At 41.0% G+C, this 14,378-nt stretch overlaps 1 protein-coding gene across 1 annotated transcript in view; it reads left to right on the forward strand.

Annotated features, from left to right (window-relative positions):
• Positions 1-14,378, forward strand: part of dscamb (Down syndrome cell adhesion molecule b) — a 390,833-nt gene that overhangs the window by 350,839 nt on the left and 25,616 nt on the right. Inside the window, exons 24-25 of the mRNA XM_060905739.1 lie at positions 2,258-2,446; positions 8,290-8,580. Coding sequence (XP_060761722.1) covers positions 2,258-2,446; positions 8,290-8,580 — 480 coding nt within the window. The remainder of the gene's footprint in view (positions 1-2,257; positions 2,447-8,289; positions 8,581-14,378) is intronic.

Genomic DNA, 14,378 nt, shown 5'->3' on the forward strand with positions numbered 1-14,378 from the left:
GCAAAAAAGTATTTAGTCAGTCACCAACTGTGCAAGTTCTCCCACTTAAAAAGATGAGAGACCTGTAATTTTCATCATAGGTATACCTCAACTATGAGAGACAAAATGAGAAAAAAAATCCAGAAAATCACATTGTCTGATTTTTAAAGAATTTATTTGCAAATTATGGTGGAAAATAAGTATTTGGTCAATAACAAAAGTTCATCTCAATACTTTGTTATATACCCTTTGTTGGCAATGACAGAGGTCAAACGTTTTCTGTAAGTCTTCACAAGGTTTTCACCCACTGTTGCTGGTATTTTGGCCCATTCCTCCATGCAGATCTCCTCTAGAGCAGTGATGTTTTGGGGCTGTCGCTGGGCAACACGGACTTTCAACTCCCTCCAAAGATTTTCTATGGGGTTGAGATCTGGAGACTGGCTAGGCCACTCCAGGACCTTGAAATGCTTCTTATGAAGCCACTCCTTTATTGCCCGGGCAGTGTGTTTGGGATCATTGTCATGCTGAAAGACCCATCCACGTTTCATCTTCAATGCCCTTGCTGATGGAAGGAGGTTTTCACTCAAAATCTCATGATACATGGCCCCATTCATTCTTTCCTTTACACGGATCAGTCGTCCTGGTCCCTTTGCAGAAAAACAGCCCCAAAGCATGATGTTTCCACCCCCATGCTTCACAGTAGGCATGGTGTTCTTTGGATGCAACTCGGCATTCTTTCTCCTCCAAACACGACAAGTTGAGTTTTTACCAAAAAGTTCTATTTTGGTTTCATCTGACCATATGACATTCTCCCAATCCTCTTCTGGATCATCCAAATGCTCTCTAGCAAACTTCAGATGGGCCTGGACATGTACTGGCTTAAGCAGGGGGACACGTCTGGCACTGCAGGATTTGAGTCCCTGGCGGCGTAGTGTATTACTGATGGTAGCCTTTGTTACTTTGGTCCCAGCTCTCTGCAGGTCATTCACTAGGTCCCCCCGTGTGGTTCTGGGATTTTTGCTCACCGTTCTTGTGATCATTTTGACCCCACGGGGTGAGATCTTGCGTGGAGCCCCAGATCGAGGGAGATTATCAGTGGTCTTGTATGTCTTCCATTTTCTAATAATTGCTCCCACAGTTGATTTCTTCACACCAAGCTGCTTACCTATTGCAGATTCAGTCTTCTCAGCCTGGTGCAGGTCTACAATTTTGTTTCTGGTGTCCTTTGACAGCTCTTTGGTCTTGGCCATAGTGGAGTTTGGAGTGTGACTGTTTTGAGGTTGTGGACAGGTGTCTTTTATACTGATAGCGAGTTCAAACAGGTGCCATTAATACAGGTAACGAGTGGAGGACAGAGGAGCCTCTTAAAGAAGTTGTTACAGGTCTGTGAGAGCCAGAAATCTTGCTTGTTTGTTGGTGACCAAATACTTATTTTACTGAGGAATTTACCAATTAATTCATTAAAAATCCTACAATGTGATTTCCTGGATTCTTTCCCCCCATTCTGTCTCTCATAGTTGAGGTATACCTATGATGAAAATTACAGGCCTCTCTCATCTTTTTAAGTGGGAGAACTTGCGCAATTGGTGGCTGACTAAATACTTTTTTGCCCCACTGTAACATTTAAAAACAAAGTAATAAATGAACAGTTTCACCATTTGTTTACCACAATAACACAGTAAATACATTTTATAATTTCCTAATAGGGTCCCATCATCAGAATAATATATCACACAGTTCTTTCTGTCAATTTGGATGATGAAAGCACATGTAATTATCTGCTTTCTTGCTAAGCTCTGCTCATATCATCCCCATTCTTTCTCAGCTTCGCTGGCTACCTGTTCTGTCCTGTATTAAGTATAAAATCCTACTACTCATGTTCAAAGCCCTCTATAACCTTGCTCCTCCTTACATCCATGACCTTCTGACCCCTTACACTCTAGTCCGCTCTGTCAGATCCTCTAACCATAATCTCCTTGCTGCCCCACACACCAGACTCTCTACCTTGGGTGGCAGGTCCTTCAGCGCCATGGCCCCCAAGCTCTGGAATTCCCTTCAGTCAACCCCTCAGTGACTGCTCTTCCCTTCCTTTCTTCAGATCTCATCTCAAAACCTTTCTGTTTCATGAACACTTCTCCTCCACCACTGCATAAACTTACCACTCTTTAGCAACTTTTTTTGTGTGTGTTCTGTTTTCTTTGACCTATGTAAAGCAACCTTGAGTTTGAGAAAGGCACTATATAAATGTAACTTATTTATCATTATTATTATTATTAAGGATACATTCTGCAGTACTCAGAGGATAATAGCGAGGAATGGGGAAGCTTCCCTATCAGCCCCAGCGAACGATCATACCGGCTGGAGAATATGAAGTGTGGCACCTGGTACAAGTTTACCCTGACCGCACAGAATGCTGTGGGACCAGGCCGCATCAGCGAGATCATCGAGGCTAAAACCCATGGCAAAGGTGAGAAGTCATCAGTTAGGGAGGTCTGCAGGTCAAGATGTTGTTCCTGAACAAATCCCTTCACTTGAGTACCAAACCTTCCAACTGGATGCTTTGTAGTATTTGCTCAAATTTGGACCAAAAGGATATAATGGTAGTAAGGCGATAAATAGTTGCTGTTTGTACCACCAAGAACATCAATGGTGGACACCCATGTAAATTTAGTCCTCAAGGTGCCTGAAATAAAAAGTTTTAACACATGAGCTTTTTCCATGTTGCTGTTGTTTCATAAAGTTGTTTGCGGTTGAAAAACAAAACAAAACCCCACAACCCTGGAGTTCCAAACGTGGGTTTGGGCTTGGTCTTGTTTTTGAATATGCAATAAGGAAACACGCCAAGGTAGGTACAGTGGTGCTTGAAAGTTTGCGAACCCTTTAGAATTTTCTATATTTCTGCATAAATATGACCTAAAACATCAACAGATTTTCACACAAGTCCTAAAAGTAGATAAAGAGAACCCAGGTAAACAAATGAGACAAAAATATTATAATTTATCATTTATTTATTGAGGAAAATGATCCAATATTACATATCTGTGAGTGGCAAAAGTATGTCAACCTTTTCAAGGTCAAGTCAAGTTTATTTGTATAGCGCTTTTAACAATAAACATTGTCGCAAAGCAGCTTTACAGAATTTGAACGACTTAAAACATGAGCTAATTTTATCCCCAATGAGCAAGCCTGTGGCGATGGTGGCAAGGAAACTCACTCAGAGGACATGAGGAAGAAACCTTGAGAGGAACCATACTCAAAAGGGAACCCATCCTCATTTGGGCAACAACAGACAGCATGACTATAATATTAGCAGTTTTAACATGAAGACAGTTTCGTTGATGTTGTAACTCTTCATTGATGGAAACTTGAGTGCAAAACTGTTCATGACAACTGCAGTCCTAAAGTTAGCAAGTCAACTGTAGTCCTCAGCCATAAAAGCATTACTGTAAGAGTCCAGAGCATCCTCCAGGTGTGACTTTCAACTGTCCTCATGGGGCCGTCCTCCACAGGAGCAATGCGATGAGACTCCAACCAGACACAGGGCACCAGGATGGATCAAGCAGGTCCAAGGAGCAGAAGAGGTCAGCATCTCGATCCCAGGACTGACATGTAACTCAGAGGGACAGATTTGGGGGGGGGGGAGAAAACACAGGTTGTTAGGAATGCCCAATGTCACCTGAATAAGTGTAGGCAACAGGTGTCAATGTCTAAAAATAACACAAGTATTAAGTCTGTGTGGTAGGCTCGCAGAGACGAGAGTCCTGACATAAGGCATAATACACAACAATGGCATGTTAATATGGTTAAAAAATATCATGACCTGCTCTGGCTGGATGCTTGATTGGGTGATGGGCGCACACTCCTCAGCAATGAGACAGTTGGAATTATAGATCAGAGTGAGTGCAGGCAGATGCAGATGGGACCCTTAGGGCTGGCCAAGACAATTCAGTTACATTTCACCGGGTCTGGGACATCCGACAGAATGTCTGACGGCCGATTCCCTGCAGGCTACGAGAGCCAGTCGAGGTCTCCACTCTCTCCACCAAAAGATTTCCTGTTGACGCCATGTAACTCAGAGGGACAGATTTGGGGGGAGGAGGGGAGAGAGAGCGAGGGAGAGAAAACACAGGTTGTTAGGTATGCCCAATGCCACCTGAATAAGTAGGAACAGTATACATATTGCACTGAGTACAAGCAGGGACTCCGGCAACTAACTATGATAGCATAACTAAAAGGGGAGAGCCAGAAGGTAACACAGGCATGAGGGAGCCCCAGGACATAAAGCAGCCAGCCACTACACCGTTAACAAACTTGAGTGAGCAAGTGAGTGGGGACTGACAGCATCCATACATCCCAGTTTACCAAAACACTATGTCTGAGGACCCTCCAGATCTACACCTTTACCTCATAAACACCATTAACAAAAGGCTTGACTAAACAGATATGTTTTCAGCCTAGACTTAAACACTGAGACTGCGTCTGATTCCCGAACATTACTTGGAAGGCTGTTCCGTAACTGTGGGGCTTTGTAAAAAAAGGCTCTGACCCCTGATGTAGCCTTCACTATACGACGTACCAGCAGATAGCCTGCACCTTTTGATCTAAGTAGGCATGGCGAGTCATAGAGGACCAGAAGTTCACTCATGTACTGTGGTGCGAGACCATTTAGTGCTTTAAAGGTCAATAGTAGTATTTTATAAACAATATGAAATTTGATTGAGAGCCAATGCAGTGTGGATAAGACAGGGGTGATGTGGTCATATTTTCTAGTTCTAGTAAGGCCTCTTGCTGCTGCATTTTGAACTAACTGGAGATTGTTTATGCACTTATTGGAACATCCAGACAGTAAGGCATTACAATAATTCAACCTGGAGGTAACGAAAGCATGAGCTAGTTTTTCCACATCATGTAGTGACATTAAATTTCTTATCTTAGCAATATTTATGAGATGAAAGAAAGCTATCTGGGTAATGTTATCAATGTGAGTTTCGAATAAAAGACTGGGGTCAATAATCACTCCGAGGTCTTTTACTGTTACACGTGAAGAAACAGAAAGGCCATCCAGAGTTACTGTGTAATCAGAAAACTTACTTCTAGCTGTATGTGGTCCTAGTACAAGTACTTCAGTCTTGTCAGAGTTAAGCAGAAGGAAATTAATAAGCATCCAGTGTTTAATGTCCTTTACACATTCCTCAATTCTATTAAGCTGGTGTCTCTCATCAGGTTTTGCAGAAACATACAACTGTGTGTCATCAGCATAACAGTGGAAACTAATACAATGTTTACGAATAATATCACCGAGAGGTAACATATATAAAGAAAAAAGTAGTGGACCCAAGACAGAACTTTGTGGAACACCAAACTTTACCTCAGTACATCTAGAAATATCACCATTTATATCAACATACTGATAACGATCAGTTAAATAAGAGCTAAGCCAGGAGAGGGCCGTTCCCTTAACTCCCACAACATTTTCTAGTCGATCCAGAAGAATGGAATGATCAATGGTATCAAATGCTGCACTAAGGTCAAGCAGCGAGACACAGCCCTGATCAGACGCCAACAGTAGGTCATTTACTACTTTAACCAAAGCTGTCTCTGTGCTATGATGTGGTCTAAATCCTGACTGATACATTTCATGGATGTTATTCTTATGTAAATATGAGCATAACTGCTGTGTCACAGCTTTTTCAAGGATCTTGGAGATAAAGGGGAGGTTTAATATTGGCCGATAATTGGACAGCTGACAGGGATCAAGGTCAGGTTTTTTAATCAGGGATTTGATAACTGCAAGTTTAAAGGATTTGGGTACATAGCCAATCATGAGAGAAGAATTTATTATTTTTAGAAGCGGTTCAATTACTTCAGGTATTATCTGTTTGAATAGACGTGTAGGTAAGGGATCTAGTACGCAAGTTGAGGCTTTTGATGCTGAGATTAATGAAAGTAATTCAGTTTCTTTAAGGGGAGTAAAACATTCTAATTGATGATCTGATAGTTATATGGTTAACTACAAGGTCACTTACATTGTCTGACCTTAAATTAGTAGTTTGAATTTTTTGTTGGATATTCTCAATTTTGTCATTAAAAAAATTCATGAAATCATTGCTATTACATACTGCAGGTGTGCATGTGTCTATAGTGGACTTATTCCTGGTTAAGTTTGCTACAGTATTAAATAGGAATCTCAGATTATTTTTGTTATCTTCTATTAGGGAGGAGAGATATGTTGATCTCGCAGCACTAAAAGCTTTTCTATACTTCAGGAAGCTCTCCTTCCACGCTAATTTGAACACTACCAATTTTGTTGGACGCCATTTACATTCCAATTTTCGAGTGGTCTGTTTTAATGTGCAAGTGTCATCATTATACCAGGGTGCTAATTTTTTGTCTCTGACCATTTTGCTTTTAAGAGGAGCTACATTATCTAAAGTATGGCGGAATGTTGACTCTAAGCATTCAGTTGCCTGATCAAGTTCTGCAGGGGCTGACAGTGACCCAATCAAAGTTGATAACTCTGGGAGATCATTTATAAAGCTCTGTGCAGTAGTTGACGCGAATGTACATTTAATACAGTAGCGTGGTGAGGTGCATATATTATTACTCAGACATAGTTTGAATGAGATGAGAAGTCTTGACTTGATTTGACTTTTGCTTTCAGTATCTGGTGTGACCCCCTTGTGCAGCAATAACTGCAACTAAACGTTTCCGGTAACTGTTGATCAGTCCTGCACACCAGCTTGGAGGAATTTTAGCCCATTCCTCTGTACAGAACAGCTTCAACTCTCGGATGTTGGTGGGTTTCCTCACATGAACCAAAAAGTTCTATTTTGGTCTCATCCGTCCACAAAACATTTTTCCAATAGCCTTCTGGCTTGTCAACGTGATCTTTAGCAAACTGCATACGAGCAGCAATGTTCTTTTTGGAGAGCAGTGGCTTTCTCCTTGCAACCCTGCCATGCACACCATTTGTTGTTCAGTGTTCTCCTGATGGTGGACTCATGAACATTAACATTAGCCAATGTGAGAGAGGCCTTCAGTTGCTTAGAAGTTACCCTGGGGTCCTTTGTGACCTCGCAGACTATTACACGCCTTGATCTTGGAGTGATCTTTGTTGGTCGACCACTCCTGGGGAGGGTAACAATGGTCTTGAATTTCCTCGATTTGTACACAATCTGTCTGACTGTGGATTGATGGAGTCCAAACTCTTTAGAGATGGTTTTGTAACCTTTTCCAGCTTGATGAGCATCAACGCTTTTTCTGAGGTCCTCAGAAATCTCCTATGTCCGTACCATGATACACTTCCACAAACATGTGTTGTGAAGATCAGACTTTGATAGATCCCTGTTCTTTAAATAAAACAGGGTGCCCACTCACACCTGATTGTCATCCCATTGATTGAAAACACCTGACTCTAATTTCACCTTCAAATGAACTGCTAATCCTAGAGGTTCACATACTTTTGCCACTCACAGATATGTAATATTGGATCATTTTCCTCAATAAATAAATGACCAAGTATAATATTTTTGTCTCATTTGTTTAACTGGGTTCTCTTTATCTACTTTTAGGACTTGTGTGAAAATCTGATGATGTTTTAGGTCATATTTATGCAGAAATATAGAAAATTCAAAAGGGTCCACTGTAGGTAGGTAGTGTGGTAAACATGAGTGACCTTTTATAATCAACTTGTCCCACTTTTGGTCTTCCCAGGTGCCATGAGCGGGACCAGGCTTTTCAATATTGTTGCTACATAATAAGCTAGGAGGGTTTTTTTACTCCCTGTTTTTTCCCCACCCTCCAGACAGGTCTCCCCACCACACGACTGCTACCAGGATATCACGTGCTTCCATCCGAGGCACATGACACCAGCTGACTGCATTTTTTCAAAATGCTGCTTATGCAACATTAGGGGGCAGCATAACACACTGAGGAAAGCTCTGTCCGCCCACTTCTGTATGCATGAGCTAGCAGACACCCATGATTGACTAGAGCCGTTGTAATTGACAGGGGTGTGAGAATATGCCACCCTTCCCTCCCTGAGAGCACAGGCTAGTCTTGCTCTTTTGGGCTTGAGGCCACAGATGGCTGTGGCATCATCAGGATTCAAACTAGTGATCTCCAGATGATAGGGTGAACACTTTTCTGTTGCACAACCTTGGAGTTTAACAAAACAGAAACACAAGTTTTATGAAGTTAAACTTCCCCTTTTGTGCATCATGTAACAGTGTAACTGTTTAAATATTATATTACCTTCCAGATCCCCTAAAGATATTCATGATTACCTTCTCATGCTATGTCTTTCCTCAGAACCCCAATTTGCCAAAGACCATGAGCTTTTCTTCAGCATCAACTCAACACGCGTGGAGCTCAATCTGATTGGCTGGAATAACGGCGGCTGTCCGATCAACTCGTTCACGCTGGAGTACCGGTCAGTGGACAGTACACCATGGACCACAATGCAGCGTACCTCTTTACCCAAGAGCCACGTGCTGTATGACCTGCAGGAGGGCACATGGTACGAGCTGCAGATGCGGGTGGGCAACAGTGCGGGTACAGCTGAGAAGAGGGTGCTGTTTGCAACGCTGAATGTGGATGGCAGTAAGCGTTTTTACAAAACATACACCCACACACATCTGCCATCAGGAAGAGCTGCAAGCATGTTAGTGTTTTTTTTATGTTTATTCCTTCAAATATTGCTTGTATTGCTAATAAATGGGATGAAAATTACAGATATTGGGTATGGATTAAGTTTTACAGTGGCACTGCTGTAACATCAAAACAGATTTTCTGGGTTAACTGGACATTCATTCCTAAGCAGTGTACAAAATGTGATGGTTAAATCTACCTGGGTTGTTGGTTTGCTGTTGTTGGAATCCAGTTAAAGGTGATAGGATAGAACTGTGTAACACAAGAGAAATGTTTGTAGGGCTGCATGACACTACTATAAACCGTTCCTGATTACACTGACATGGTGTCTTGCCAAAGTACTCAACCCCCTTGGTGTTTGTCCTGTTTTGTCGCATTACAAGCTGGAATTAAAATGGATTTTTGGAGGGTTAGCACCATTTGATTTACACAACATACCTACCACTTTAAAGCTGAAAATTGTTGTATTATTGTGACACAAACAATAATTAAGATGAAAAAAACAGAAATCTGGAGTGTGCATAGGTATTCACCCCCCAAAGTCAATTGCTGCAATTACAGCTGCAAGTCTCTTGGGGTATGTCTCTATTAGTTTAACACATCTAGCCACTGGGATTTTTGCCCATTCCTCAAGGCAACACTGCTCCAACTCCTTCAAGTTAGATGGGTTGTGTTGGTGTATAGCAATCTTCAAGTTATGCCGCAGATTCTCAATTGGATTGAGGTCTGGGCTTTGACTAGGCCATTCCAAGACATTTTAAATGTTTCCCTTAAACCCCTCGAGTGCAGCTTTAGCAGTATGTTTAGGGTCATTGTCCTGCTGGAACGTGAACTTTCTTCCCAGTCTCAAACCTCTGGCTGACTCAAACAGGTTTTCCTCCAGAATTGCCCTGTATTTAGTGCCATCCATCTTTCCTTCAGTCCTGATCAGCTTTCCTGCCCCTGCAGATGAAAAGCATCCCCACAGCATGATGCTGCCACCACCATGCTTCACTGTAGGAATGGTGTTCTCAGCGTGTTGGGTTTGCACCACACATGGCATTTCCCATGTCTTCTTCCATGTGTTTGGGCAGTCTGCCACATGCTATTGGGCAAACTCCAAATGTATTTTTTTAAGCAATGACTTTTTTTTCTGGCCACTCTTCCATTAAGCCCCACTCTGTGGAGTGTACGGCTTAAAGTGGTCCTATGGACAGATACTCCCATCTCCACTGTGGATCTTTGCTGCTCTTTCAGTGGTATCTTTGGTGTCTTTGTTGCGTCTCTGATTAATGCCCTCCTTGTCCAATCTGTGAGCTTTAGTGGGTGGCCTTCTCTTGTCAGGTTTGTAGTGGTGCCATATTCTTTCCATTTTGCTATAATGGATTTAATGGTGCTCCCTGGGATATTCAAAGTTTTTGGGATATTTTTTTATAACCCAACCCTGATCCATACTTCTCCACAACTTTGTCTCTGACCTGTTTGGAGTGCTCCTTGTTTTTCATGCTGCTTGCTTAGTAATGTTGCAGAGTCAGGGTCCTTCCAGAACAGGTTGATTTTATACAGACATCATGTGACACTTTGATTGCACACAGGTGGATCTTAATCAACTAATTATGTGACCTATGAAGTGAATTGGTTGGACCAGCTCTTATTTAGGGGTTTCATATGAAAGGGGGTGAATACTTATGCACACTCCAGATTTCTGTTTTTTCATCTGAATTATTGTTTGTGTCACAATAAAACAACAATGTGCACCTTTAAAGTGGTAGGCATGTTGTGTAAATCAAATGGTGCCAACCCTCCAAAAATCCATTTTAATTCCAGCTTGTAATGCAACAAAACAGGACAAACACCAAGGGGGATGAATACTTTTGCAAGACACTGTACCTACATAAAAATTTATAAAAGCATATTCCAGGAGGCATCAGCTGAAAATTGCTCTACTCTCAATTTTGTTGTCCAGTTCATATAACACGAGTCATTAAGGCCCAGTCCCACAATACCGATAACTATAACTAAAGCTATAACTACAGCTATAACAATAACTATAAATAAATTGGTCCCCTGCAGTTTATGTGGTTGGTGCTCAGACCAGACTGATAATGATACCTATAGCCCAGGCCTGGGTTTATCGGTATCAGTGAGATTGCTTCTGGAGCGATTTTTCCAGGTCTGGACCTGATCTGATAAAACACCTGACCAATCAGGTAATTGTTTACATGTGATGTTGTCTGAGCACGTGCTATTTTCCCCAGGTATCTTTGTACATCCTTGTTGCATCGTGAAGTCACTGAATATGGAGTCACGTAAAATAAAAAAAAATGTAATACAAAGCATGGATCTTTTTATTCACGGATACGTGATTTTCCATGATATCAATAGTAAATTAATAAACATATAAATGCAGATATTTTAATTATGAACATTTAATTGTTTTAGACTTCTTCTTATCCATGATGCATCATCCGTATGAAATCAGAAACCAGTCTGTAATATACTAAAAACGTCCGTGACCAATCCATAAATTATTAGCATCCGTGATGCATCTGTATTAAAATCCGTAACCACTCCATATTTTGTATCCTTTTTTATTATATTTCCGTAATCCGTGATCTATCCGTCTTGTATCAAACGCTGGAGTATGTACATGGGTTGTTTTGAAGTCCAAGCTGTACAGTATGACCCGGAATAATGTGCTGCTACTGTACTTGGAAAAAAACTTTCATGACTATTCCTATGTTGCATGCATTTATTTACCTTAGTGGCAGGACCAAGCGATATTATGGTCCTTATTATAGTTACGGTGTGCCTGATCCAGACTGGAACTAAATTCAGGCAGAGGTATGGCCATAGTTGTAGTTACAGGTAAAGTTATAGTATAAGGGCCCGGTCCCATAACACCAATAACAATGAATGCAGCTAGTATATTTAATTTGATCCATGAATAAAATGTATGTCTTAATTTACATCTAAGATTTTTAGCAATTCTTATGTCAATGGCAAAAATATGATAATGAGAGTATATTTTCTATGGCACTTAAAGACCCACTGACAGTCATTTCGTATTAATTTTTAAACAAACAGTATATGACTCCAAAGATAAATTCTGGTTTTAATTCTTGGTTTAACTGTCCGTTTTAAACATCAGAAGTAATTTTAAATTTCGCGTAGGGAGATTGACCTGGATATGAACTGGGCTCATTCAGAGATGCCGGAAGTGACGTCACATCAGTGTGTCGTTTTTGTTTACAAGTCACTATGTTGGTTCAGTTCTCACAAGTCTTGTGATATTGAGCTGTGGTTTTGTTGTGATTTCCTTGTGTGAAAAAGTTAAATGGCGTCTAACCGAAAAGGGATTATATGTGTGGCTTACGGGTGTTCTAACACCACGTCGGAAGGAGTGAAACTCCATTCCTTTCCTTGGAAAAAACACCCTGAAATAGCAAAAGAGTGGGAAAGAAACGTTTCCAAAACACGTGCGAACTGGAAGTCAACAAAATGGTCACGTCTCTGTTCAGCACATTTCGAGGAGCACTGTTTCACTTTGTCGTCCAGAACTCGAAGAACGTTTGATCCAACTTATCCACTGGTGTTGGAGGAGTCAGCTGTGCCGACGTTGTTTGACAGGCCCGAGCCGAATCAATCTGTCAAAAGAGAAACAGATGACAGCAGACCCCCCGAAGGGGCGGTCAAAAAGCGAAAGTCCGGTGGTGCCTTTGCCAAAAGAGAACGAGCCAGGGTACGTGGCTATGTGTTGTTATTCAATACATGTATGTTGTTTAAAATTTGTTGTAACGTCACAAATGCGTCTTATACCATTGCATATTACTTATCAATAGGCCAAAGCAGCTAATACCAGTAATGTACAACAACTGAAAGGCCAATACCTTGTTTCATATATTTAGTTAGGATAATATACATGATATATGTGTGGAGTGATAGATATAAGATGTCATCCGGCATGTTTTTTCCTATACCATAAAAGAAAAAAAATTACAACAAATTCCTTTCATCACTCCCTCCTCCGTGTCTTATTATAGAAATCGAAATACTGACAGACTATAATATAATGCAACTTTCTTCAAATTAGACGCTCCAAGAAATAGAAGACTCAGAACCCAATGTACATGTGCCAGATCATGCAGAGGAGGTTATACCAAATATTGAATCTGAGGTTTGTCACAGACCATGCAGACATTGTTTTCAACTTCTACATGGCATGAAATTGTTCAAATGTTCTTTTGTCTCTTTATGTTATTCTGCACACCCAAGAATGGCAAGATGGAACTACTTGGATGATCATGTACGAAATGAAAAGAACACAAATACCCCCCCCCTTTCCAAGGATAAAGTATAACGTTAAAATTAATTTACATACGCCTAATCACTGATAATATATATATATATATAAAAAAAAAACTAACCAGTTTTTATTTCCAACTCGGTCGTCAGTGTTGAGACCAACAAAATTTTCAGCGTCAGTCTATGACTGAGTATCGCCAGGAGTGTCTGAATCCGAGTTTGATGCCGACTGTGTTGGTTCAAACTGATATGGTAAAACGCCGAGTTTTGGATATTCTTCATAACACTCTTCTTCATGCTCTGAATCAGAAATATCCGCATATTCGCCACTGAAACTTGACGAAGAACAAGAGAAGTGATCGTCTTCGACATGAGCCATGTTTTGTTTTCATGCAATCCAGAACGACATACACTGATGTGACGTCACTCGCCCTAGTGGCAAAAACGGGCAAATGGCTCATGGCGCTTGTAGAAGCCGGGGCAAAAAACACAAAATCGGCTCTGAAATTCTTGATTTTCTACAAAGACGACCCTTTATTCAAGTTGAGTTTTGGATATTTTATTTCACAATACAGCAATAAAACAATAAATATACATATTATGTGGTGTAAAAAGTTGTGTCAGTGGGTCTTTAATTAACCTTAAGGGTCTTTTTTTTTTTTACTATATTTTAACTATGCCATAACACCACTATAACTAAGAAGTTCATATTTTCTCTGATGATTAATTAGCTATCTGATAAGTCTTGATGTTTTAATGAAGCAAAATATCATAACACAATCTTATTTCAACAAAAACATGTCAAATCAACATCAGCATTGATATATAAAAGAACTGCAATGTAATAGAAGACCTAGCTCTCTAATTCAGGGTTATAATAATATAAATTAGCAGAGTAGCAGTACTGCTAAAGGGAGCAGAACATGGCTTCCGAGTGGCACAACAGAAAGCATTTACCTGTTGTCTGGAGATTACAAGTTCAAATCAAAATGGTTTCGGAGTCCAAAAGAGCAAAATTGGTCATGCTTTATGGGGGGGAGGAGAGATGTACTCTCTCTCCCCTGTCAGTGACAGTAACACTAGCCAATTGTGGCTGTCTGTGAGATGTATGCAGAAGAAGGTAGATAGCACTTTCCTCCTAATGTATTACGCTACCCTGTGATGCAGCAAAGCCACGGATTTAAAAGATGCATGTTTTTGGTTAGTGCATGTCTTAGGCCGGCGGCACGGTGGTGTAGTGGTTAGCGCTGTCGCCTCACAGCAAGAAGGTCCGGGCCTTTCTGTGTGGAGTTTGCATGTTCTCCCCGTGTCCGCGTGGGTTTCCTCCGGGTGCTCCGGTTTCCCCCACAGTCCAAAAACATGCAGGTTAGGTTAACTGGTGACTCTAAATTGACCGTAGGTGTGAATGTGAGTGTGAATGGTTGTCTGTGTCTATGTGTCAGCCCTGTGATGACCTGGCGACTTGT

This window comes from Neoarius graeffei, chromosome 23 (assembly GCF_027579695.1).
Source record: "Neoarius graeffei isolate fNeoGra1 chromosome 23, fNeoGra1.pri, whole genome shotgun sequence".
NCBI classification, from domain to species: Eukaryota; Metazoa; Chordata; class Actinopteri; order Siluriformes; family Ariidae; genus Neoarius; species Neoarius graeffei.